General features: G+C 44.2%; 1 protein-coding gene across 2 annotated transcripts in view; it reads left to right on the forward strand.

Moving 5' to 3' along the window:
* NEDD4L (NEDD4 like E3 ubiquitin protein ligase) overlaps positions 1-27,474 on the forward strand; it is a 303,889-nt gene that overhangs the window by 91,165 nt on the left and 185,250 nt on the right. For both annotated transcript variants that reach the window (XM_059706201.1, XM_059706202.1), the window contains exon 2: positions 10,385-10,458. In XM_059706201.1, coding sequence (XP_059562184.1) covers positions 10,385-10,458 — 74 coding nt within the window. The remainder of the gene's footprint in view (positions 1-10,384; positions 10,459-27,474) is intronic.

Raw genomic sequence — 27,474 nt, forward strand, 5'->3', positions numbered from 1 at the left:
GGATTGGTTGCCTCCCATATGCACTCTGACCGGGGACCAAACCCCCAACCTGGGTATGTGCCCTGATTGAGAATTGAACCTGCAACCATTTTTGGTGTACAGGATGACACTTCCAAAATTTTATTGATTGATTTGCGAGAGAAAGAAAGAGAGAACAAGCCACAATGCCTCTATGGCCTATTCTTCAAAGTCATGCACTCTCACCTCCTCCATATTCTGTTTTTTGTTTTTTTTAATGATTTTATTGATTTCAGAGGGAAGGAGAGAGGGAGAGGGAGAGAGAGAGAGAGAGAGAGAGAGAGAGAGAGAGAGAGAGAGAGAGAGAGAAACATCAATGATGAGAGAGAATCCTTGATCAGCTGCCTCCTGCATGCCCCTTATAAGGGATCGAAACTGCAACCCAGGTATGTGCCCTGACCAGGAATTGAACCGTGACCTCCTGGTTCAAAGGTGGATGCTCAACCACTGACAACACTGGCCAGGCTTTTGTTTATTAGAAAGAAGTCCCTAAATCCCAGGTGAGGGAGGAATATTAAGCCCCACCTCTTGAAAGATTATCAATTTGTAGACATTTTAAAACCACACAACATAATTTCTGAAACTTAGTCACCTTGACCGTTAAAATTAAGATTCTGCTCTAGAAGGTCATCTTTTACCTCTTCCCCTTTGTTAACTTTTCCGCTTGGTATATTAATAGCCACAATCCAGTAAAGGTTGAATCCTATGTTTCTGCAATTCTTTTTCTGGAATTAATGTTCTTGGGACTTGCTTCTTTAGAATAACAGTGTTGGTCTGACAGTGGTGGACAGCGACAGTGGATGGTTCTGGGGCTGGGCTGTTTGCTGCCATTGGTATCAGCTGAGCTTGAGCTGGACGTGTTTTCCGTCCTGCATGTTTGTTCTCACCACACATGTCTGTTCCACCCCTGTGTTTTAGGTATATTTTAGGTATGTGTATATCTAACCTCCCAGTTGATTGTAAGCCCCTTGGGCAGAGAAGAATACGCCTTCTTCAGTTTTGGGACCCTCCTTTCTGCCTGCACAAGGCTTGAATCTCATAGTCATTCAGCACATTTTTGTTGAATGTGTCAGTAGAAGGCCAAAGTAGAGAACTGAGTGATAAAAGCGAGGAGAGGGGTCCGCCATGTAAAGTCGGGGAACCCATCAAGAGAGGGAAGAGGGGCAAGGTGTAGAGTCGGGAATTGGGATGGAAAGGACAGGATATAGCAAGAGTGGGCGATGATGAGAATGTAGGGTGAGGTTGGGGGATAGGATAGTGCAGGATATCTTAAAAATGTGTGGAACAGTGCCCAGCCGGAGTGGCTCAGCGGTTGAGCATCACCCATGCACCAAGAGGTCTCTGATTCAATTTCTGGTTAAGACACATGCCTGGGTTGCAGGCTTGATCCCCAGTAGGGTGTGTGTAGCAGACAGCCAATTGGTCTCTCTCTCTCTCTCTCTCTCTCTCTCTCTCTCTCTCTCTCTCTCTAACTCTCTCTCTCTCTTCCCCCCTCTCCCTCCATCTCCCTCTCCCTTTCCCTTTCCCTTTCTCTCTATCTAAGTAAATAAAAACATTTTTAAAAAAGAATTTTTGCCCTGGCTGGTTTTGCTCAGTGGATAGAGCATCGGCCTGCGGACTGAAAGGTCCCAGGTTCAATTCCGGTCAGGGGCATGTACCTTGGTGGCGGGCACATCCCCAGTAGGGGGTGTGCGGGGGGCAGCTGATCCATGTTTCTCTCTCATCGATGTTTCTAACTCTCTATCCCTCTCCCTCTCTGTAAAAAAAAAAATCAATAAAATACATTTTTAAAAAATTAAAAAAAATTTTTCAGTTAAAAAAAGAAGCATAGAACAGCATTTTGTTTCATAGTTGGGGTAAGAGCAGGGAGGACTGGGAAGATTAACAATATCTACTGTGTAGCAGGCACAATGTGGACATATGTATAAAAAATAATGATCACCTCCTTAAACCCAGGGAGTGTTTAATGTGAGCCTGCAAGTGTTATGGATAATAGCTAGAAGTATAAATATAAGATAGACTGTGGAAGGTAAATACGATAAATTGATTTAGGGGAGAAGGATCAAGATGTTCAAGTCCCTGACTTAGGACTTCCTTGTCCATGTGGACATCTGGTATACGCGACACCTGGGGTCACAGTGGATCCCCGTGTGGAAAGAACAGTTTCCCAGGCCAGATATCACTTTTTTTGGGGGGAGGGGGTGGGGAGAGATCAGCTGCCATTGTGCAGAATAAGGGATCAAACATAAAAAGTTACCTTCTCAAGGCACATCCATAGGAGAAAAGGTAAATTCGAATGTCTGGTTTTGAGGTGGAACTTGAAATTTATTTTGCCATAGGAACAGTTGGATAGATTATGCAGTAGGCTTTGTGGATGGGCATGGGAATCTGGTAACCTTTTATACACAGTCTATCTGAACAGGCTGTCTTACAAATGAGCCTTCAGAATACCACCGAGGTGGGACTTCCTCCATGCCATTCATTTATGGCTTGGGCACCTTGTTTCATGACTTGATGAAGAATTAGAAAACTCAGTGGAAAAGAAAAGCACATGTCAGGTGCATAGAATCATCCCTGTTACTCAGCGACAATGCAAAACAGAGTCATAGTAACAGGAAGAGACACTGAAATCATGAGGATGCCTGTGGTCATTCAGCCTCACCTCTTCTGTGCTTGTGCTTTCTCTGTGTTGTACATTCTATCTCCGAATAATATTTCCAATGTCATAAGCCACCTTAGTTAAATATTTAATTCTCCTGGACTCATAACTAGGGACCAAAATGTCATCCGTAGGTTTTATGAAAGTAATAAAATGCTTCAGAAAATACAGTTGCTCGGCTTGGGGCAATTAGTCACACACCTGGTCACGTGTTTCCCTGCAGAATGACGATGGCTGCTTATCTGTATGAAAGCTTGTTATTTGGAGGAAACGAAGATAGGACGTTTTTGCTGTATGTCTGAACCCTGTTTATAAAAACTATTTTTATAGAGTAACATTCTCTTTCCTGCTCCCTGCCCTTAACTTCAGAGAGAAGTAAATTTCCTGCAACAGGTGCTTGTAAATAGTAAGTGCTCAATAAAGCGCCCCCTCTCTCCCTTTCATCTCCAAGCTATTGCCTACAGTTACATAAGAGAACCCTGTTCACGTCTTCCGAATATATAGCTCTATACCTTTGTGAGTTGGCTAAAATATAACTTGTAGGTTTGTTTTTCTCATGACAAGGTTTATTCATTTTAAAAATACAAAAGCCTCCTTTTCTAAACCTGTGATTTTAATTTGTTCTTTTTTCGTCTGTATTTTCTAAAGTTTCTACAAAAATTTATTTTCCAAACAAAAATAATGTTTCCGAAGGAAAAAAGCAGGTAAGCGAAAAGAAGTTATCCATTACCCAGAGGTAACCGCTATTGACTTCATGCTTTCTGGGTCTTTTTCTGTGCATATAATTGATATTTATTTAAAAATGAGATTATGTTGACTATGATAAGTTAACAGTTTTCAGTGGGAATAAACAGTACAGGTCTATTTTCACCTCACTGTCTGGGCAAGGTCAGTAGGTAATTGTGGAGGTAGCAGGTGGGGTGGGGGGATGCTCTGTTCCACTCACTCCTTTCCTGGAGTTTTCCCTCCTTGGCCTCCAGGATCTTCTTCATTGAGCTGGAGGATGGGGAGAGAATGAAAGATGTTGAGTGGGAGGGTCTATTGGCCTGGTCTGGAAAATGCCCAGATCATTTCCATCCATGTCCTATTGGCCAGAACCTAGCCACATGACTGTAAGGAATGCTGGGAAATGTAGTCTAGTTGTGGGTTTAAATGGAAAAGGGAGACATCTTGTTGAACAACTTGCTGGTCTCTAAACTCATTTATAGAAAGCTTAGGAAACTTAACCATATAGTTTATTTCAAACATTTTTTTGTATGCTAAATCTAATCATATCTCTATCCTATGCAAAGCTAACCATCTCTTGCCAGATCTCCTTTTAATTGGTCGTCCTCTTTTGTTTTTATTCCTTAAGAGTCCATTCTCCCAAAAAACCAAAGTGGTCTTTCAAAAACTTAAGTCAGAGAGAAACCAAGATGGCGCATAGGTAAACACCGGAAATTGCTGCCTCGCACAACCACTTCAAAAATACAACTAAAAGACAAAACGGACATCGTCCACAACCACAGGAAGGCTGGCTGAGTGGAAATTCTACAACTAAAGGGAAGAGAAAAGCACACTGAGACTCAGAGGAGGTGAGGAAGTAAAGTGCAGAGGTACGGAGGCGCACGTTGAAAGGGCTGGCAACTGAGGACGCTGTTGTTTTTTTCAATCGTGAGGGAGACACAAGCTCCTGACTGCTCTGAACTCCATTTCTGGGCGAGTCTCTAGGGACCTAGACTCGTACAGAGAGAAACTGGACTGTCTGGCATTGATTTGAACTTGAGGCGGCTTTCTCTCAGAGGTGCTTGCAGCGATTACCGGGACAGTGAGACCCCGGGGCCTCTTAGGGCTGGGCTGAGGATCAGCCATAGCTGTTTGCTTCGCCCTGTTGATTCCCTGAGACCTGGCCCCACCCAAGCTGTGTGCAGAGGCTTTTGCATATGAAAGGCCTGGCCCTTTGCAATCTAAAATTACCTAACAAACTGCAGCGGGGTCAGAGAGACCCAGGACAACCAAAAGAAGGCCCAAGGCCCCACAGCAGCTTGCATTGCTTCACAGCTGGGCCTCATCTAGGTACCTCCAAATCCCAAACAAAGAAGAGGAATCTGCAGGTCTCTTTGTACCTCCGGCTGGGTAGCCTCAGGCAGAGGCTAAATTAGCACCTCCTTAGACATCTAAGTGCCAGTGTACCCAGTGGTCAGAGTGGGACCATCCAGATTACAACTCCTCAGATCCATAAGGGACACACTCAGGGGGCAGACTCAGTGAGCACCAAAGCCCCACTGAAGCAAGTCTTGCCCCAGATGGGTGTCTCCAGCACAGAAGTTCTCCTACTGTAGACACAGCTGATTCTCACAGCCAATTGGCCTGGAGGTCAATTCCTCCCAGTGATACCTACAACAATCAAGGCTTAACTACAACAAGACTGTGCACAAAGCTCACAAAGGGGTGCACCAAGAGTGTCCACCTCAGGTAATTGGGGAGGCTGAGCCACTGGGCCCTATAGGACACCTAGCACAGAAAGCCACTCTATCAACACAGGGAAGCATAAAAAATGTGGAGACAAAGAAACAAGTCACAAATGACAAAAATGGAGGAAAGCAAACTACTGGATATAGAGTTCAAAACCACACTTATAAAGTTTTTCAAGAATTTTCTAGAAACCGCCGATAAATTTAGTGAGCCCCTCAAGAAATCTAGTGAGACCCTTGAGGTTATGAAAAAGGACCAACTAGAAATTAAGCATACACTGACTGAAATAAAGAATATTATACAGACTCCCAACAGCAGACTAGAGGATCGCAAGAATCAAGTCAAAGGTTTGAAATACGAAGAAGCAAAAAACACCTAACCGGAAAAACAAAAAGAAAAAAGAATCCAAAAATATGAAAATAGTATAAGGAACCTCTGGGACAACTTCAAGCGTACCAACATCCGAATTATGGGGGTGCCAGAAGAAGAGAGAGAGAGCAAGATATTGAAAACCTCTTTGAAGAAATAATGACAGAAAACTTCCCCTACCTGGTGAAAGAAATAGACTTACAAGTCCAGGAAGTGCAGAGAACCCCAAACAAAAGGAATCCAAAGAGGACCACACCAAGACACATCAGAATTAAAATGCCAAGAGCAAAAGACAAAGAGAGAATCTTAAAAGCAGCAAGAGAAAAACAGTCAGTTACCTACAAGGGAGTACCCATATGACTGTCAGCTGATTTCTCAACAGAAACTATGCAGGCCAGAAGGGAGTGGCAAGAAATATTCAAAGTGATGAATACCAAGAACCTACAACCAAGATTACTTTATCCAGCAAAGCTATCATTCAGAATTGAAGGTCAAATAAAGAGCTTCACAGATAAGAAAAAGCTAAAGGAGTTCATCACCACCAAACCAGTATTATATGAAATGCTGAAAGGTAACCTTTAAGACAGGGGTTCTCAAAATACGGCCTGCGGGCCACATGCAAATACAAATTGTATTTGTTCCCATTTTGTTTTTTTACTTCAAAATAAGATATGTGCAGTGTGCATAGGAATTTGTTCATAGTTTTTTTTAAAACTATAGTCCGGCACTCCAACGGTCTGAGGGACAGTGAACTAGCCCCCTGTTTAAAAAGTTTGAGGACCCCTGCTTTAAGAAGAGGAAGAAGAAAAAGGTAAAGATACAAATTATGAACAACAAATACACATCTATCAACAAGTGAATCTAAAAATCAAGTGAATAAATAATCTGATGAACAGAATACACTGGTGATTATAATAGAATCAGGGGCATGGAAATGGAGTGGACTGACTATTCTCAGGGGGAAAGGGATATGGGGGTGCGGGAAGAGACTGGACAAAAATTGTACAGCTATGGATGAGGACAGTGGGTGGGGCGGGGTAAGGGCAGAAGGTGGGATGGGGACCGGGTGGAGGGGAGCTATGGGGGGAAAAAAGAGGAACAACTGGAATAATTTGAACAATAAAGATTTAATTAAAAAAAAAAACTTAAGTCAAATTTTGTCAGTCCCCTGCTTGAAACTTTCCAAGGGGGCATTGGGGAGAGGGGGTGTGTTGTAATAATGCCCACCCTCTATCAAGTGAGGCTGGCCTCGCATCTCTGGCCCCACTGTGCCATGCTGGCCTCCCCCTGTAGGGCCAGATTCCCCCCCGCCCCCCACCCGTAGGCCTTGGGACTTGCTGGCACTCCTGCATGACCTGCCCTCCCTCATGACCACCTTCTATCTCCTTCAGGTTTCAGCTCAACTGTCTCCTCTCCAAAGAGGCCTTTCCTGACCACCAGTTATAAATAGCCTCCCCCTGCCCTAACCGGTTTGGCTCAGTGGATAGAGCGTCGGCCTGCGTACTCAAGGGTCCTAGGTTCGATTCTGGTCAAGGGCATGTACCTTGGTTGTGGGTACATCCCCAGTAGGGGGTGTGCAGGAGGCAGCTGATTGATGTTTCTCTCTCATCGTTTTTTTTAACTCTCTATTCCTCTCCTTTCCTCTCTGTAAAAAATCAATAAAATATATTAAAAAAAAATAGCCTCCCCCTTTCCCTCTACTTAGTTGCTTATATTTAACTGTCATCGTGTCATCAAAGCACTTACCAGCTTCAGAAATTACCCTGCTTGTTTGTTTGCATTGTGTATTTATATTCTGTTTGTCTGTCTTCTAGATTGTGGGTTCCTTGAGGCTGGAACTCCATCTTGCTCATATCCGTAACCCCCCAGGTCATGAGTCTGGCACACGATGGTGGGAACTTAGTAAATACTTGTGGAATGAATGAAGGTTGTTGCAGATTCACACACATTTCTAATGATTATACTATAGCCCATTGCACTGAATTGCTATAAACAATTAGCTGTCCAATTTGAGGGATTTTTAGATTTCTTTCACTTACAAAAAAAATGCTGTGGGGACTGTCCTTTTAGCTAGTTTTTTCTGGTTTGTGTTTCTTACGTATCTGTGCTTATTTCTTAGGATTGATTCCTAAGTGAGGATTTGTTTAATGAAAGGGTGTGTGTACAAAATGTTTTAAGTGCTCAATAAAGCACTTAAAATTATTACCAGTCTGTATTTCCATGTGCCCTGCAGATTCTTCTGACTTGTTTGCTGATACAGTTGAGAGCTCTTATATAATGTACTCTCAGTAACACTAGGATGTGGGACGGGTAGGGCGGCGTGTTTTCTCCATGTTATTGTATCCCTACATCTTAGAACTGGTGCTCATGCTTATTACTAAATGAGTAAACCAATTTCCATAAAATGTTAGTTATTCCTTTACTTACACTTATTTTTTATTCATTTATTAATGTTTGCTGACTTTAAAATATATGCTTTGGAAAGTAGCTCCATCCACCCAATGTAAGAACATTCACCCAATGTTAATGTGAACCTAAGGCAACCAGGTATTAACTGGGCTTATCCTATTCCTTCAAACCCAGACAAGGTTCAGTCAAGCCTCTACCCAGTTTTGTGTAAAGTATAGGGCACTGCCCAGGATTTCTGAGAATTCCAAGGGGTACGCGACAAAGAGATGGTTTCTTACCAGAATTCTTGTTTTCTGCTGTGACTGGTGACTATATCTTGCTTTCCATCCTAAACCCAGTCCCTTCTTTGTCTCCCCCAAATTAGTTCCAAGTGCAAGGCTAGGTGTGGAAACTGCCCTGCTGCTCAGCCTGAGTCGGTTATCAGGAGTTACTGCTTAGCAGGGAGACAGACAACCATTCCCTGTCCTCCATTTCTTCTTCTGAATGATTCCTCACTGCATCTCAAGCAAAGTCTTTAACCCCTTAGCTGGCAGACAAGGATTTCGTTTCAACCCATGGTTCTCAGTTTATATGCTATGAGCACTAATGGGCCGGAAACGTTTCCCAGGTGTGCCATGAACTCTACACGCATGTGTTGCCAAATTGGGATCTTTGTGTAAAAAAATACTTTCACGGTGACGTTCCGTAACTGAGTTCACCATGGGAGATGCCTGCTGTGAGAGACAGAACAGAGCCAGATATTACCCTGAATAACATCTGTGCTGAGAAGGAATCCTTGACAAGGGCCCATGAGGTGAGTGTGTAAGAGAACGGCGAGGGCAGTCAGTCCGGCAGTTACAGGAACAAAGGGAGGAGCACAGGACCCGGGGCTTTGGTAAACACTTGGGGACACTCTGGTGTGTAGTAGTTATTCCTGACTTGTCTTAATCCTTTCGTGAAGGCTGCCAAGCACATTCCATCCTGGGAGTGCAGGCCTCGTTCGCAAGTGATCGTAAGCACACACAGGTTGAGAAGCTTCTCTGAACCACACTGGTGCCCTGCTGTGTCTGTGTGTGAGCAGCCTTGTGTCAGGCTGGATGGTGGGAGAGTGGTTGAATGGCAGGGAGAATCCTGGAACGTAAATGATACTGCGCTGGGTCTGGTGGCGCGTATGCCTGTTAGATCCACCGGCTGATTGACAGAGCTTCAGCCTCCTGGTCTCTTCATGTTTTATTTCCCCTTGCTTTTGTCCCCTTTCACATGACATGATCTACACAATCATTTAGGTTTTCTTTTCCTGCCTAGGTGTTTACTAAACATGGGGTAGATGAATTTCATAATACTTATCTCTTCTTCCTTAGTGCTTGTGTCCTGAAGGGCTTCATCTCTGGCCATACCCCGCCACACACACACACACACACACACACACACACACACACACACACACTCTCTCTCTCTCTCTCTCTCTCTCTCTCTCTCTCTCTCTCTCTCCTTTGATAACTTTCCACTGACTTCTAGTTGTAACTACCAACTCTACATGAATAACTCCCAGGTCTATCCCATCTCTCCCATTTATGAATTTAGTCATTTATTTTTTTTACAACTGGTTGTTTCATAAGCTCCTTGAATTGAAGTTAACCCTCTCTTTTAAGTTATGTTAACACTTAGTGACCCAAACTACAGACCTGAGAGTTATCCTGGACTTCTGCCTGCCACCTCCTTCTGAGCCTGCTCATCTTTTCTGAATGTCTTAGCCTAAACTACTTCTCCAACCCATGCCCTTTGGCAGGTGCCATCATCGGGTCCTGTGCCCGGTGTCTCATCACTGAGCAGACCACAAGTGTGTTCATGCCTATATTCAAGGTCTAGCTCAATGCCAGATGCAGAGGAGCTGCTTAGAAAATGTTGGAATGAATGCATGAATAAGCAGATGAATGAATGAATGGTTTCTGAGATGATTTGGGAAGATTTCCACTTAGGATGGTCTTTTTACTGGAACTGAGGAATTATGTTTGCTTGCCAGCACTGTCATTTTGAAATCATAATGTTGAAGAACTACCTTACCACATGAAATTCCTTTCTATCTCAGGCCACTCATACAAATACATACACCCCAAAGGAAGAATTATTTACTAAATTTATGCTACCTTGTTGCATTTGGGCATTTATCTAGGTCGTTTCATGTGTGTGGTTGTATTCTTGGCACAGCTGGGAAATTCTTCCTATCAGTGCAAAAATAATTGATCTGCATGACCTAGTTTGAATCAAACTTGCGCTCACTTCATCTGGATGCTCTGAATTTCTAGGGTCATTAGAATTTTGAACTGGAATGTAGCTTTTTGAACTTCCGTGTAGGGAGCAGTGGCCTATGCTTGGATTGGTTCGCTCTGTATTTCAGTTTTGGCCTGAAGAGGAATCATTGACTTTGCACATGGGGTGAGAGTGCGATCCATTGAAGTCCATTATTTTAATGTGTTTTTTTCTCCCCTCCAACAGGGAGAATCGCGTGTTCTGAGAGTGAAAGTTGTTTCTGGAATTGATCTCGCCAAAAAAGACATCTTTGGAGCCAGGTATGTTGACTCTATTTTGTAGTCTTTTTTGGCTTGCTAACCTTAAGCACTGTTTTGGTTCAGCAGCAGGATTGTCTGGAGGCCTTCATCAAACAGAGATTGCTGGGTCCCCCTGCAAATTCTGATTGAGTTGGTGAAGCTGAAGCGCTGGCCCAGGGACCACAGTTTGCACCAGGGCCCTAGGCCTTGGACCATGACAGTGGTCAGCAGGCTAGTCCTTCCTGTGGGTTGACTTCATGAGGAAATTGATTCTGATGTTTCTGGTTTTTTGCAGTGGAAAAATACAGTTTGGGAATAAGTCTGTGCTTATCTTAATATATTACTTTTTAAAAAAATATTCCTAGTTTAGGGAAGAATGCAAGTGTCATTTTGTTCCTAAGAAACCTGCATAATTCCTTGGCATAGACAGTCTGAATGAAGAGATTTTGTAATTTGGAGGCATTTGGTGACTTCTAGCAGGGAAACAGCCGATCTTTCTGGTGTCTCAGCTTTTTTTATTTAGAGTTTTGCACCCGGTATTCATGTGGGATCTTTTTGTTCCTGTTGGCCCTCTGCAGTGTGCTGCGTTACATGTTAAACTGGTAGCAGAGTGAGGTTAGAGCCACTGGGGACAGAATTGGAACTAGATTTTGAAGAACAAAGACCTTTTGAACTTCAGACACAGAGGAGACATTAGACGTCCCAGTCCAGCTTTCCTGTCCTATGGTTGACAAAGCTTAACCCTTTGTATGCCATAAGCATCTGTAGACGCGAGTGGCGGATTTTTTAAATTAAATTCAAAATTTCGTGGTGTGTGGGGATGGTTTCCATTTTGGATGCGTGGCAGTTAACTGGTTAAGTCCAGAGAGGTTGCTGCTTGCCCGGGGCACATAAGCTGGCAGTGCTAGAACAGTGACTTGCCCCTGCCCTGGCGTACCCTGTGGGGTTTCACCAGGAGCGCAGGGTGGCTGCTCTGCAGTCCCCTCATTACAGCAATGGATCATCTGCGAGTCCCCTGCACTGTCCCCTGTAGTGACCCTCTGGTTTGGGGGCCTCAGTCTGACACAGAAGGCCTCCCTCCTTTTCCTGCCCCTGCACTGGAAGCTCACCGTTCTCTAAATCTGCCATCTCGCCTTTGCTTATGTTTTCCGCTTGGCATGGAGTCTCCTCACATCCTTTCTGGCACGACTCACTTCTGGGCCAGTGCAGGTGGCAGGCAGCACCCCTCCTGAGCTCCCCACCACCTGCCCCCATCAAATCCAGCCTGAGAGGACAAAACAGCTCTAGTCCTTGGGCTGTGGTGGCTCTGTGAGCTTCCTCCTCCTCCCTCCAGCCCCGCCTTAGCAGAGTTGGTTGGCTCAGAGGCTACAGCCCTTCTTATTCCTGTCAGTAAGCCCAGAGATCTTGGCACCTGGCAGTTTCCCTATAAATGGACTTGAATTCAATAAGCAGAATCTAATTAGGGGAGGCTGTGGCACAGGGTTGCCAGCCAAGGAAAGGCCACTCTTCCTAATTCTCACGGAGATGTCATTAGCTTATCAGGCATCTCCCTCACCCACACCCTGCCATCCTGGGCTCCCTTTAATTCTCACAAAGGCTCCCTGCAAACCTGGGAAGGAGGTCTGCCTAGGACATAAAAGGTGAGCACAGGAAAGGGAGGTGACGGCAAGAGCAAAGGCTGGTGTCAGAAAAGGATTCAGGGAGTCAGGAGAATGGCAGGTGCGGGTCATCTCCAATGGATGCTGATGTCTGTGCAAAATTACGGTGTCAAACCCCACAGAAGGAACACACTCTCTTGTGATGGTTCAATCAGAAACTTCTCCATGGGCTGCCTGAGGCCTGGCTGTGGCTGCAATGGAAGGTCAAGACCCCTGGTCAGCCCAGCTGTCATTGCACACAGGAGAAGTGAGGCCTTGGTCAGGAACCTCACCAGCAGTTATAGTCAGGGTCAGCAGGACATCTAGATTTATAGGGGAAACTGTTGTGGCGGGGATGAGTCCTGGTGTTTGGCCACAAAGAGGTGTACAGTTTGGGATAAATAAATCATGCTTTCTTTCTTCTTAAAATTTTTAAATTATAGTTGACATACAATATTATATTAGTTTCAGATGTACAACATTGTGATTAGACACTTATGTAACTTAGGAAGTGTTCACTCCAGTAAGTCTAGTGTCCATCTGACACCATACGTAATTATTACAGTATTATTGACTGTATTCCCTGCACTCTACTTTACACCCCTGTGACTATGTTGTGACTACCAATTTGTATGTATGTTTAACACCTTTTTCACCCAGCTCTCCAACCCACCTCCCATCTGGTAACCATTAGTTTTTCTGTATCTATGAGTTATTTATTTATTTATTTTTTTAGATTCTACATATAAGTGAAATCATATGGTATTTGTCTTTCTCTGTGTGACTTAGCATAATACTCTAGGTTCATCCATGTTGTTGCAGATGGCAAGATTTCATTCCTTTGTGATGGCTGAATAATATTCCATTGTGTATATGTACCATATCTTTTTTATCCATTCATCTAACGATAAATAACTTAGGTTGCTTCCATATGTTGGCTATCGTAAATAATGCTGTAGTGAACATAGAGGTGCTTACAGGGTGTCTCAAAAATGTATACACACTTTAATAGCTGATAGCTTAGTTTTGAAAATGAAATGTATTTTAATAAACACTGCCTTTATTCAAAGCATGTGAGTACATTTTTGGGGACATTCTATATATCTTTTCAAATTACAGTGGGGCCTTGACTTACGAGTGTCCCGACTAATGAGTTTTTTGAGATACCAGCTGTCTCTCGGCCGATTTTTTGCATTGAGTTGATAGAGTAATATGAGTTAACGAGCTCCTTAAGCTCGGTCTCAGAACGAATTAAACTCGTAAGTCAAGGCCCCACTGTAGTGTTTTGGATTTTTCAGATAAATACCCAGAAGTAGAATTGCTGGGACGTAAGGTAATTCTATTTTTTAAAAAAATATATATTTTATTGAGTTTTCACAGAGAGGAAGGAAGAGGGACAGAGAGTTAGAAACATCGATGAGAGAGAAACATCGATCAGCTGCCTCCTGCACACTCCCTACTGGGGATGTGCCTGCAACCAAGGTACATGCCCTTGACTGGAATCGAACCTGGGACCCTTGAGTCCGCAGGCCGACACTCTATCCACTGAGCCAAGCTGGTTAGGGCGGTAATATTTTTAATGTTTTGAGGACCCTCTATTTTCCTTAGAGTATGCTTTCTTAAAATGGGGTGCGAGGAAGGAGGGGCTCATGTTTATTGAATGCCTCCATGTGCCCGGCACGGTTTGAGCTATTTACACAGGAGCTCATTTGATTCTCCCAGCTGTTTTATGCAGCAGGTACTATTGTTCCCCCCACTTTGCCCATAAGGAATCTGGGATATAAAAGATTAGCTGAGTTGTAAAGGCTCTACCTCTAGTAAGTTATAGAGCTGTGAACTGAGCGAGGTATTAGTACAAGTTATTTTCAGGCTGTTTGGAGTGCTTCCGGGATAGCTGGCACAGTGGGGAACGTGACAGTGCCACTGATACCGCCCAAGCTCTGTGAGGAGGGTCTCACCTCCCTTTTCTAGGTGAGAATATTGAGGTTCAGAAGGATTGTCATCAGCCCAAGAAGAAACAGCTCTATAGTGAGTGCTGGAACCGAAGGATCCAGATTTATCAGTGTTCTTTCCAGTGCTAGGTTAATACTGTTCTTGAATGACAAAGTCCAGCCTTGGATGGGCTGTTGGTCTAGATCAGCGGTCGCCAACCTTTAGGACCTCACGGACCCCCAGTGGTCCACGGACCACCGGTTGGTGACTGCTGGTCTAGGTGACTGTGCGGGTCCTTCTAAAACCTGAGATTTGATGACTGTTTTACTTTTTTAAAGCAGATTTAAAGAACTGGCCAGTGTATTTGACGGCAGCTGACCAAGTTCTTAGAATTGTATCATCAGGCATTAGATTTAGAATAGATGTACTTTGCTAAATAAGATTAAAAATTTTTTTTTAAAAATGCGTAGAATATCTGTTTGAGTTTCAAGCTTAATTCTTTTTCAGTTATGCTTGTATCTCAAGACATTTAACCTTGTGCCTAAACAGTTAACTGAATAGGGTCATTTTAATACAAGTTCTTGCTCTCCCCCTCGCCCCCCCCCCCCCATTTTCCTCAGTTATGAGCAGCCTTCATTTAGGTGACTGAGAATGAATGCATTTGCGACAGTCAAGCTGCTTTTTCACATTGAGCAAGGCTGGCTACGACTCACCAACTCTAGAATTTCATGCAGAAGGTTCCAGGGCGCTCACTTCACAGTTGCTTCTTTATTTTGTATGTTGGGTTTTCAGCATCAAATTATACCTGGTTGGGTTGCTATCATTTTTTCTGTTGGCAGCTGGTGATTTGAAATTTAAAACACACACAGCCTCAAGGACATTGGAGGGACGAGGCAAGAAGTCCCTCTGTAGTGAGCGATGGAGGCTGATGGAGGCTGCACGCCGAGTGGCGATGGCTCCGTGGCATCAGCTCGGCTCCGTGGCACCAGCTCGCCTCCATCCTGTTGTCTAGATTTCAGTTGTTAACATTTTTCTGCATTTGCTTCTTGCTGAAGTATTCAAAAATGAATTACAGACATTATGACATTTAGCCCCTAAATACTCAGCCTGCATCTCTGAAAAAACAAGAACGTATTCCTATGTAACCACAATACAATTTTCACTAAATGATCAGTAATGGCGTAATGGACTCTATTACCCAGCCCATTATCTGAGTTTCCCCAACTGCCCCTAAAATGCCTTTTACAATTGGCCTGTTTACATGTGAATTCAATTGAGAATCTTGTATTGCATTTAGTTGGTAGGTCTCTTAAGACCCTGTTAATCTAGAGCAGTTGTCTCCCCCTTTTACATGATGTTGAACTGTCAGTAGGTTGTCTCACTCATCACATCTGATTTGTTTCCTGTGGTTTCATGGAATGTGCTCTTGTTTCTCCTGGGGTTCCTGTATATTACAAGTTGGATCTGAAGCCTTGACCAAATTCAGTTTAAACACTGGGGACAGGAATGGGGATGCTGTCTGCTCAGGAGAGGGACACAGTGTCTGGTCGCCCCTTAATCAGTGGTGCTGAACTTGATCCCTGGGGTAATGTGGGGTCCATCTGTTCCCTTCACTGTTAAGTTATATCTACCCCCTGCCCCAAGCAAGAAGTGAGTGAGGTGATGTTTTGGCTATCCACTATACACATGGAAATTTTAAATATTAATGTACTTTTTCTCCCAAAGGATTAGAAATTGTGGCTTCTTTCCTCACCCTTTTTGAAAACATTGCACAGAATAAGTCTCCTTTAACTAATAGAGAACCCTTGAGACTTGAGAGTCCCCTCACTAATTTGGGAGCACTTCTAAGACACTCTGAAGCCAGAGTTGGAAAACTGTGGGTCCCCAGGAACTAGACTGAGCCAACAGGTGTTTATTTAGCCCATGGAGCACTAAAACAGAGAGAAATCATGAGCCAACATGTAGGAGATTTCCTATGAAATATCCAGATTCCCAGGTTTCTGGAAAATCTCAGCAATGTAGACACACTGGGCCTGCATCCTTGCAAGGTCACGTGGCTGGAGGTGTCTGCTGGATATGCCTTTTCTATGGAGCCGGAGACCCCACACCTCCTGGCTCCATGTGGCTGCCTCCCCAACTGACATGGCCCTGAGGGGGTGGGGCGGGAATTTGGTTTTGACCCCTGCACTGGGTGGCCTTTGGCTTGCAGAGCTGCTCTCTGCCTGCCTTCCCCACAGCACCCTCTCCCACGTAGGTTGGGCCGAGCACCTTCCCCTCTGCTGGGACAGTGTTCATGCTCTGCAGGCTCCTTGCAAATCTATGGAGGCTTAATTGAGCAGCCCTTGCTACCCAGGGTGTTGTAAGAATCACATCTACACTAATGGTCTGGGAGCCCAGAAGTACTTGTCTTCCAATCCCTGCACCGAGGAGCTCATGCAATTACTCCTGAGAGAGAGCCCCAGAGAACTTAACTCTCAGACTATTCTGATTGTACTCCTCCCCTCCCCAAAACCCTGAAATGATGTTAAAGAATATTCACCCTCTCCTCCCAAATGAAAACCTCTTCTACTTCTGGAACAACCACACACACATCTTACATATGTGTGCTCACCTCCTGGTTTTTGAGTGTTTGGATGCACGCAACATCCTGTTAAGATGTCAGTCCTAGAGGGCACACCATTTGGGCCACCAGGTTTCCCCGAGGGCAGTGGGTTAGTGGCGAGGCCCCGCGGCCTGCTGAGCATAGCCAGTGCCGTACTGATGGGTATTTAGAAAATGACTGTGAGCCAACAAAAAAGGCTAATCGAGAATGCAGGGAATATCTGGTCCGTTTCCAAATACTCCCATATAAATTGGTCTTTGCAGTTTCGGTAAATGAAGGGGTGAAGTAGACAGGCCGCATTGCCATTCCCCGATGTCGCGCGAACCAGAATCCCTCATTCAGAATCCGCTCCTTTGCCTCGACTCTGATGCGTGGATGCGTAGGTATCACCACGGAGCCTTGGTTCTGCCAGAGGTTGGACAGAGAGCGGAGGAGCATTGTAGGCCTTCCTGCCCTCATTCTTATCCATCTACGTGGATGCTCTGGTCACTGTGTCTGTAGGACCGAGAATCTGATGTGCCAGGAAGATGAGGATGGCTCTACACATGGTGGATGCTTGATAAGTTTTATTCATCTGATCAGAGTGGAGCCTGGGAAAATGGAAAAATTAGAAAGCAGCAGAAGAGCTGTGGGTACTTCCAGTTGCCAGTGGTGGCAGAAATCCCAAGACACCTCTGGGGATTGGTGAACTTTGGGTCTCCTGCCTGGCATTGGTGTGTCCTGGGCCCCCAGCCCTTTCCTCTGTCTCCCCCTGCTGCCTGCTGCTCCTTGCTCCTTCCTGTCCTTCATTCCTTAGCTGCAGGTCTCTATATCCGTCCTCCACCCCTCACCCAATATCTTTACTCTGGCTTTATCTGCGAGCAGTCTATATTTGTCCCACTGTTTTCCTTTTTGGGGGAGATAGGAAAGAGTCTAAAGAAGGGAATGTTGCCAGTGTGAGATGAGCCAGAAATGAAAACATCTTTGAATGTATAAGATGATGAAGAAAATCTCTGTTTTACAAAAATTGAGCTAAAAACCAAGCCTTCAGAGACGAGGCAGGTAGGTACAACCAGGCGGTCTGGCGTTCTGATGGCAGAGGACTGCTGTCATTTCATCACCAGAGGAGTGAGGAAGACGCTTCTCTCTCTCTGCTAATGGTTCCCTGAGGTTTAGGGCAAGGGTAGCTCGCCAACCATTCTCAGCGTTGGGCCTCCGGGAGGCCTTGAGAAGGATGCTCTCCGGGCTCGCTATGCATCTGCATCAATAAAAATGCCCTTACTGAAGGTGAAAATATTCTCCTCCCTGGGAATAATGCTTTGGAAAGTACACAGCCCAGAATCCAGTTGGGCTCCTGTGTCCGGAAGCCCCAAATACTCTATTTCTCAGACACATAGCTCCTATGTGATGTTATTTCATGTTCTAAGAAACACTGTCAAAGATTTCCTAAAATTATTTCTACTTCATGTTTATATTTGGGGGAGGGACCTGGAAAATAAGGTCTTTAAGACTGCTGATAGGATTAACTGAGCTGGCAGGTTTGAAACGGTAAATACTACCTTTCTCAAGTGCTGCGGGGATTCATCTAAATCAGGGCCAGCAAACTTGCTCTATAAAGGGCCAGAGAGTAAATAGCTGAGGCTTTGCAGGACTTATGGGCTCTGAGATAGTGCAAGAGCAGCCAGGACGGTATATAAACGGAGTGTGGCTGTTTGCCAGTGGCCCATGGGCCATCGTGTGCCACCCTCAAAGGGTGTGAGCTACTGATTCTCTGCAACATACACATTTGGATCTGGGAGTGCCAGTATCATTTGGTCAGGATTTCCAGATTAAACTATTTCATTGAGCTGCTGGTTGGTCAGTGACAGACAGGAATTCAGCCAGTACTGACTTTTTAGGGGAGGGAGGAGTGGGTTCCTAGATATTACAATAGCTTTTTATGTTTTTCTTTTCTCTTCAAGGGCAGCATGCTTACAATATACCATAGCTTATGACACTTTCTTACAGATGCACTGTGTATTGTAAAGTCTACAAATAAATAAACTGTAAATGTTTCGTCTTAGAGAAAATGATTCTCACTGCTTTATATAGGTACACATGAATCAATAAGATTGAATTTGTAAGCATACAAGCAGATGCAGACAGTACTTTAAATTGGTGCATTACAATGAAAATATTGCCTGTTTTCTCTACTGACTATTTCTTAGGCTATGACCTTAGTGCAAGTCATATTTAATAAGGAATCTGCAATGTGTAACTTTCTCAGTGAACTACTCAAAGGACTGGCACCCTGGCTGGTGTGGCTCAGTTGGTGGGAACATCATTCTATGCACCGAAGGGTTGTGGGTTCGATTTCAAGTCAGGGCGCTACCTGGGTTGCTGGTTCAATCCCCAGCCCTAGTCATAGCGCCTTCTGGAGGAGGCCCACCAATGTTTGTCTCTCTCTCACACATGGATGTTTCTCTCTCCCTCCCTTTCTCCCCTTTCCCTCTCTCTAAATATCAATGAAAATGTCCTCGGATAAGGATGAAAAAAAAAAGAGGACTGGCATTCCTACTGTATTGTACTAACACAAGTGATGTGAAATATGCCCGCCTCAAAATGAGTGTGCTCCCCTTCCTTCTGGCACAGAGAGGAATGGGTGGCAGACATGCTTCAAGGGCTGGTGGCATTTCTGGCCTTCATTGTTGTAGGTCCATTGTTTGCTTCCCTCGTTGAAGAACTGATTACTGTTTTGAGTCACTGTTATATTTAGATGCTTGAAATTGGGCATTCATGGTGGGAAAGAAGAGATGCATTTGAAAGATATATTTCAAGTTTGGGGGTAACTTGTTGAAAAATAAAAATGGATGAATCTTATGACTTTAGTTTCTTTCCTTTTTGCTAGCAAGAAAATACTATTGGTTGTATATTGCGCTCTCTCTCTCTCTCTCTCTCTCTCTCTCTCTCTCTCTCGTCCTGACTTGGGAGTTCATTACCACCATTGCCTTTAATTTTGTCCAAGTGATTTTAGATGTTATCTAGACAGCCTGGACAGTAAAAGAGAAATGTTCAAATTTCTTCCAGAGTGGGTTACTGGCTCCCTGTAGTGTGATTTCATTTTCTCTGTGTTATTAAAAAAATTGTCAAACCACTGTGGCCTGGAAATGAGGTTTGAATGACTAGTGAGACCACACAACTCAGGATCTTCGTTGGCCCTTTCACAGTTTCTTAGCCTGGATGTCAAAGTATTTGAAACTGTTCTTTCTCTGGAAATATCTGTCTCAGCTGGTGCCTCCACTGTCTATCCAGGCGTCCCAGCTAGGAACCCAAGAGTTATCCTTGTTTCTCTCATACCTCCGCCCACACCTGGTCTCAGTGTCTCTATAGAGGACTTCCCAAATCCTGTTCACATCTGCCCTCTCCTCCCAGGCCCTCCGCATATATACATACAGAATTCTCTCTCTCAAACATAGACTATATTCTGCTACCGTTCAGCCATCACTCACTGCCTCAGATCAAGGTCCTGGCTCCTTAACACGAGTGCCCTCCCGTGCATCTCCTGGGCGTGGCGTCCCTCATGCTCAGCCCTGTACACCTGCAGAGGTTACGCTCTTCCTCCTCTGGGCCTTTGCTGGTCCCCAGAACGACCACCAGCTCCCCTTCTGCACAACTGAGTTGTTTTCATTTGTGAGATCTCCCGAGGCAGGTTTCCCTGCCTCTGCACCCACCTTGTCCAGGTGTGGGGGACTGGCTTTGTTCGCTCACCCTTTGCATCTGTCTGAGGTCGCTCATGCATAGTATGGTGTTGGGATTTTCCTCTGCTAGATCTTCAGCCTTGTGCCCCACTGTCATCCCACATTGGCCCAGGGCCACCCAATCCGTGACTGCTTTTACCCTGCCCACCCCTTTTAAATGCACAATCCCATGCCTCTTGGCACCCTCCCTGCCACTTGGCTGAATTTATTTTCCCTGCTTTTGTACTCTACCAGTGATTTATGAATGCCCATATTTTCTTACCCTCGCATTTTATTCTTGTTTATTTTATTGTTCTGTATGTATCTTTATGACCCTCATTTTTTACAATATGTAGGTTATAAATTTTAATAATATAAAAATTCTCTACTAGCACATACCACATTATTTCTAGCTCCTTCCAACTTCCCACTTACCACAACATCTTTAACTTCAGGGGATGCCTCACCCTTAACCCCTCTGTCCATGTAAGTTCACTGGAGGGGAGGAATTATAGGCATCCTAACAAGAAGGCTCCAGGAGTGGCTCCACTGAGGTGTATTCGGGGGAGTTATAGCTCCCTCTGGTGGTCAGATCATCAGATGCGTTTTTGTTCTGGATTGTAAAAATAATATTCAAATCTAATAATCCTTTAAGTTCTTTTTTTAAAAATAAATTAAATTTTTTTAAAAATTTACATTATGTTTGTTTTGGCAGATGCTTAAATCCTTCCCAAATAGTGACAGTTATGCAGAGGAAAGAACGCTTTTACTTTAAGCAGTTCCTACTTTTTGCAGAGTTTTAAAGTAGACTGTACTAAAGAACGCATACAACTCAACACCAAACAAACAACCCAACTAAAAACTGGGCAGATGATTTGAACAGGCATTTCTCCCAAGAAGATGTACAAATGGCCAACAGACATATGAAAAGATGCTCAACTTCACTTGGTATTTTTTTTTTCTTCCTGTTTGAGACATTAGGACTTATTCTCAGGGCTGTTAGGACTGTTCTTATGAGATAATGTTTCCTTGTGACACCCTCTGATAATGCCAAAACACTGTATAAATACAGGGTCTATTTTTTCTTTCATTAGGGAAATGCATATAAAAACTACAATGAGCCTGGCCTGTGTGGTTCAGTGGTTGAGCGTCAACCCATGAACCAAGAGGTTCCTGGGTTTGATTCCTGGTTAGGGCACTTGCCCGGTTTATAGGCTTGATGCCCAGTAAGAGGTGTCCAGGAAGCAGCCGGTTGATGTTTCTCGTCAATGTTTCCATCTCTCTCTCCCTTCCTTTCTCCTTAAAAAATAAATAAAAACATTAAAAAAAATACTACAAGGAAATACCACCTCACACCTGTTAGAATGGCTTTTACTAACAAGACAAGTAAAAAGTGTTGGGGGGGGGGTGGTTGTAGAGAAAAAGGAACCCTCATTCACTACTGGAGGGAATCTAAACCAGTACAGCCACTATGGAAAACAGCGTGGAGGTTCTTCAAAAAATTAAGAATAAAGTTACCATATGACTCAGCAATTCTGGGTATCTACCTGAAAAATCTGAAAACATTTATTTGCAAAGATATATGCATCCCTATGTTCATTGCAGCATTTTTCACAATGGCCAATACAGGGAAACAACCCAGCTGTCCTTTGACAGATGATTGGATAAAGAAGATGTGGTACCTGTATACAATGCAGTACTACTCAGCAATGAGAAAAGATGAAATACTACCACTTGTGACAACATGGATGGATCTTGAGAATATTAAGTGAAATAAGTCAGGAAAAACTAAGAACCATATGATTTCACTCATATGTGGGATATAAAACTGAAACTCAGAGACACAGACAACAGTATGGTGGTTACCAGAGGGAAGGAGGGTGGGGGGTGGGTAGTCAAAGGTAAAGGGGGCCAAATACATGGTGATGAAAAATGATTTCACTTTGGGTGGTGGGCACACCATGCAATATACAGATCATATTTCAAAGGAATGTATATCTGAAACCTACATAGTATTATTAACCAATGTCACCCCAGTAAACTTAATTAAAAAGTAAAATAAATAATGAATAAAAATAAAGTAGATAATACATAGCATACATGTATTTCCCCCTTTCAGTTCCATTTCTTTGCCCAATAATTTTCTAAACTTGTAGAGTCATCAACATAAAATGCCATGGACTACAAAGGAATCATTAACTGATGTTGGGAATAAATGGAATTCTTTATTTCCAGTGTGGTCCCACAGACAAAATGAACAGTAGTACACTTTTAGTTTCACATTTTTAAAAAATATATTTTTATTGATTTCAGAGAGAAGAAGGGTCAGGGAGAGAGAGATAGAAACATGAATGATGAGAGAGAATCATTGATTTGCTGCCTCCTGCACTCCCTACACTGGGGATCGAGCCCGAAACCCAGGCATGTGCCCTGACCTGGAATCAAACCGGTGACCTCTTGGTTCCTGGGTCGAAGCTCAACCACTGGGCCACACCTGGCTGGGCTAGTTTCACATTTTTGTGGATCAGAACTTTAACACTCTTTAAGTCTTCTTTAAGAGAGGAATTTCCAGACTGATATTCCTCATATAGAAAAACAAATATTATAAACAGTTGCCTATATCCATGCAAATGATGGGAAACAGGTGTGGATTGTCTCAAACATATTTGTATTTGGCTTTGGAATTTAAAAAAACAACACTTTACATATGGTTCTCTCTGAGGTTGTGGGAGTTCTGAGTACTGCAAGAGAAGTAAATGAAGCAGTCTTGACATGAAAAACAGACTCAGAAAAGATGAGAGTTTTGAATTTTTTTCCTGTCATCTTTTCCCTGTAGCTAAATTTGTAATGATGCATGCAGACAGCATTACTTTTTAGATTGATGATAGAGACCCTTGAAGTACAGTAGCAGCCACAATTCAAATTTTTTTTTTATTTTAGATTTTATTAAAAATATTTTTAAGGCAATATTGGCTACTTTTCTCTCAGGTGTGCTTGAGGTTTTTTGGACAAAATTCCACTGGGGACAGGGGGAGGAGCCACGAGTCTTTGTGGGTAGTCTGCCTTGGTGGGTATATTGTATCAAAGGACTTATTTAAACAGAGGAGGGGAAGGTTCAAATGCCGACGGAGGAAAATGGTATGGGTCCCTTACCAACTCATTTTGCAATAATGTCCTTCTCTCTCTCGCTGTCATTTCTGAATGTCTGCAAATACTGACAAAACCCAGAAAGGAGGAAAGCCACGGATGCTTTCAGTGGGGCAGAAAAATTGGGGAGGCATTAAAGTATTTGTCAGCTTGAGGTGTTTTTTTTTTTTTTCTGTGAAAACATTAGGACTTATTCTCAGGCCTGTTCTTATGAGATAATGTGTCCTTGTGACAGCCCCTGATAATGCTAAAGCACTACAAAATACAGGACCTATGTATTTTCTCTAGGCAACTCTCCCTGATAAAAGCCAACCTCCAGAGCAAACAGATGAATCCACAAACAAGTCCTAAAACCATCTTAGCTGAGCAGCAAATGCTATGTGAGTGGAATGGGTGGTCCTTTACCTCCTTCTGGGTGGAGAACTCGAGCCCCGCAGGCGCGCAGTGCACAGGGCGGTAACTGTGGGATCGCAGGAGCCTCCCTCTCCCTGCTCTTGGCCTTCCTCGTGCTTCATTGTATCTCCTTGGGCATTTGCGGTGAATCCGAGGCTTGATTTGCAGAGTGTACTAGAGTATCCCTAATAGCAGTGAGGATGGTAAAATGATATTGCAGTGCTTGATGAAGTTATAAATACTGAAAGCAGAGCCTAAAATCAGGGTGAAATAATAACAGACGTATTAAAGAAAACAGTTGGAGAGTCCATTGAAGAGAGGGAGAGAGATAAATTTTGTTCCTTCTTTCCCTCAAAAGAAGCGCAGCAGTGCCAATGGGCAGCACGTCAGAGATAGTTTTTCAGCATGCTAAGCAGAAAGGCAGACATGGGGAGTGTTTTGGTTTACGTTTAAATGTACGTATTTAAGCGATGTAGAAAATGGTGCAAGTTTATTGTGGAGATCTCAGCAGACATGTATGGGGCAGAAAGAAAAGTCCCCTGTTGGCCTTCCACCCTGAGATAGTTGCTCTGAGCATAGCCCCAGACCTTGTGTGTGTGTTTGTTTGTGTGTGTGTGTGTGTGTGTGTGTGTGTGTGTGTTTGGAGGGCAACATAAGAATTACATGGTATCCTCTTATTAGCTTGTTTATAACTCCACAATACGCTGTGGAAATGTTTCCAGGTCGCCATATGTATCTCTAGCTTAGCCTTTCCTGTTGTCAGATAGGGTTTGAGAATAAGAATGCTCAGAAACCACTGTATTGAAGGGCAGCTCATCATCCCTTCAGGTCCAGAGCAGCCAGAACTTGACCTGAAAATAATCTCATAGTTTGTCTGGAAGTGACTGCAGTGGCCCTTACTGTTGCTGCAGCAGGACACTTGATTTTTCAGATTATTTTTTGAGCCCCTACAACAGCAGTTCTCAACCTGTGGGTCGCAACCCCTTTGGCGGTCAGACGACCCTTTCACAGGGGGCACCTAAGACCATCCTGCATATCAGATATTTACATTACAATTCATAACAGTAGCAACATTACAGTTATGAAGTAGCAACAAAAATAATTTTATGGTTGGGTCACAACATGAGGAACTGTATTTAAAGGGCCAGAAGGTTGAGAACTACTGCCCTACAGTGTTCCATGTACTAGGGAAGGCACTGGGCAGGGAGAGGAAGTTAGGGTCTGTGCCTGCTCAGAGCTTAAATTCTGCACACCCTTCATCTCTGAGTCTTTGGGCAACTGCAGAGGAAGCCATGCCCCCACCCCCACCCCCGGACCCGTTCCACGGGAGACCTGGCTGGAGACCGCTTACGCCTGTTACCTGTGTTGCCACTGGTTATAATACTACTTCCGATGCAGGTTGCCTGTACGGAGATGGCCTTCCTTGGTGCCAACATTAGCCCAGCGACATGGACTTAGTTGGGTCTTAGAGCATCCTTAGCCGGATGCCACAGGCTGTCATCCTTCAGTGTGCTCTCCCGCCTGCCCACCCACCCTCTCCCCTCAGCTGCTATTTTTGCTGGTTCTATTCTCAGCCGGGTTTTCTCTGTTTACAGCAGCTCTAGCCTCACCTTCTAACAGAGGGTGAACACCATGACCTGCACCCTGAGCCACAGCTTCTCACCCTCCTGGCAGAGAGCTCTTCCCGCAGTATCTCATTTGGGTGATAGAGTTCACTTTGAATCCCTGTACTGCACCCGGGGGCCTGCTCTCTACCGCTGGCTGTTCCTTGCCCTTGTGGGTACCATTTAAGATTGCTTCATCAGCTTGGATGTACCCAAGTTCTACGTGGTATACTCTACGTCTGCAAAAGCACTTTATAACCTAAAAAAATTATTTCAAAAATATCCTCAGGTGAGGATTAACAACAACAACCAAAAAAGGTATGCATGGCAAAAATACACCGTAAAGTTAAGAAAAGGGCAAACCGGGGGAAATATGGCCAGTTTCTAACACAGAGAAAGCTAATTTCCTCCTACAAATCAATAAAAAGGCCAGTAGCCTAATTGAAAAAATGATCAGAGGCTAAAAATAGACAGTTCAGGGAGCAGGAAATACCAGTGTAAATTAAACATTGAGATAGTTAGCCTCACTTACAATAAAATACGTAGCAATCAGAACCCTAATGAAATACCATTTTCAAAGATCCTGTTGCCAAAAGATTTTAATAGCACCGTGTATTGACAGGAGTGGGAAGAACCTGAGGTTGGAGGCTGTGTCAGTAGGTACAGCCTCTAGCAATTTGGAAATATGTTCAAAATGGCAAAGGCCTACACACTTAGAACCAGCACTCCCAATTCTCTCAGTGTATCCACAGGATACACACGCAGGCCTGACGTGAAGGGTACACATTCCCTGGTGGATACAATCAGAAAAGAGTGGAAGTAACAGAGCGTACATTAAAACCAGCTGCCTCCTGCTTCGTGTCAGTACCAGTTCTCTCCCACCCACCCTCCTCCTCCGCTGCTTTTCCTGATGGTTTTGTTCTCAGCCAGGTTTTCTCTGTTGAGGGTGGCTCTGACCTCACCTTCATAGCACAGAGGGTGGCTCCGGCAAACTTTAGGACGTGCCTTTTATTGAGTCACCCCTGACCTGGCAGCAGGGGAATGGAATGTTCTATAAATTGACCTATAGTGGAGTAATCACTAGATATTATATATAATATCTAGCCTCTGACTCGCACGCCGCCCCCCCCACCCCCCCCACCCCCGTCTTCCTGTTCCCACCAGGACACCTCTGTCCCTTGTTACATGATTTATAGACCAAGCAGCAGAGTCTGAGACCTCCTATATTTTGAGACATTGTAGTCGTGTGCATTATAATTCATCACCTCAATCTCAGGAGGTAGACGTTATTGTAAACGTTGTGCAAGTTTTGCCCAAAGTCACAGCTGCAAATGGTGGAGCTGGAGTCGGAAGCCAAGTGTGTTTGTGGGCACTCTGCCCCCATCCCCACGGCCGGTCTGAGTGTAGTGTTTGCATCTGGAACTGGGACCCCCTGGGCACACCACCCGTGCTGAAGGTCACCGCTGATCTGCACAAGGCCCTGGGCCCAGCCCCCTGGTGCTCTTCTGGGGCCGAGGGTTCTCATCCAAATGGCCAGGGCTGTCTGCGCGGGAAGCGCATCTCTGAAATAAGCGATAGGTGCTTGGAAAGAATTTCAGCAGCAGGCAGTGGGCAGGACCCTACTGCCTGGAGGGTTCTAGAAAGAATTTGATTCCTTGTCTTTGTGGCTGATGTCAGCTTCAAATGTGGTGGCTCTAAAGGGGCCCGGGGAACCACGGGAACTCTGGATGTTTGTTCTCTTCTGTGCTCATTCCTGGAAAAGTTGCCTAACCAGATTGGGGGTCGGGGTGGATGGGGGACAGGAACCTAGGAGATACCAGCAGAAAATCAGCAGATAGATATGTCAGCAGTGGGGGCAGGGGAAGGAGGATTAGGAAGGAAAAATACGTCTTTTTTTAGAGTCCTTATAAATCGGAAGAAACATAAAGAGGGAATTTAAATAAAATGATACTAAAAAAAGACATGATTGGTGTTTAAGTTCAATAAACTTCATTGCATATAAATGCTTAATATTTTTTGGACTAGAC

This window comes from Myotis daubentonii, chromosome 8, assembly GCF_963259705.1.
Source record: "Myotis daubentonii chromosome 8, mMyoDau2.1, whole genome shotgun sequence".
In the NCBI taxonomy this organism is placed as follows: domain Eukaryota; kingdom Metazoa; phylum Chordata; class Mammalia; order Chiroptera; family Vespertilionidae; genus Myotis; species Myotis daubentonii.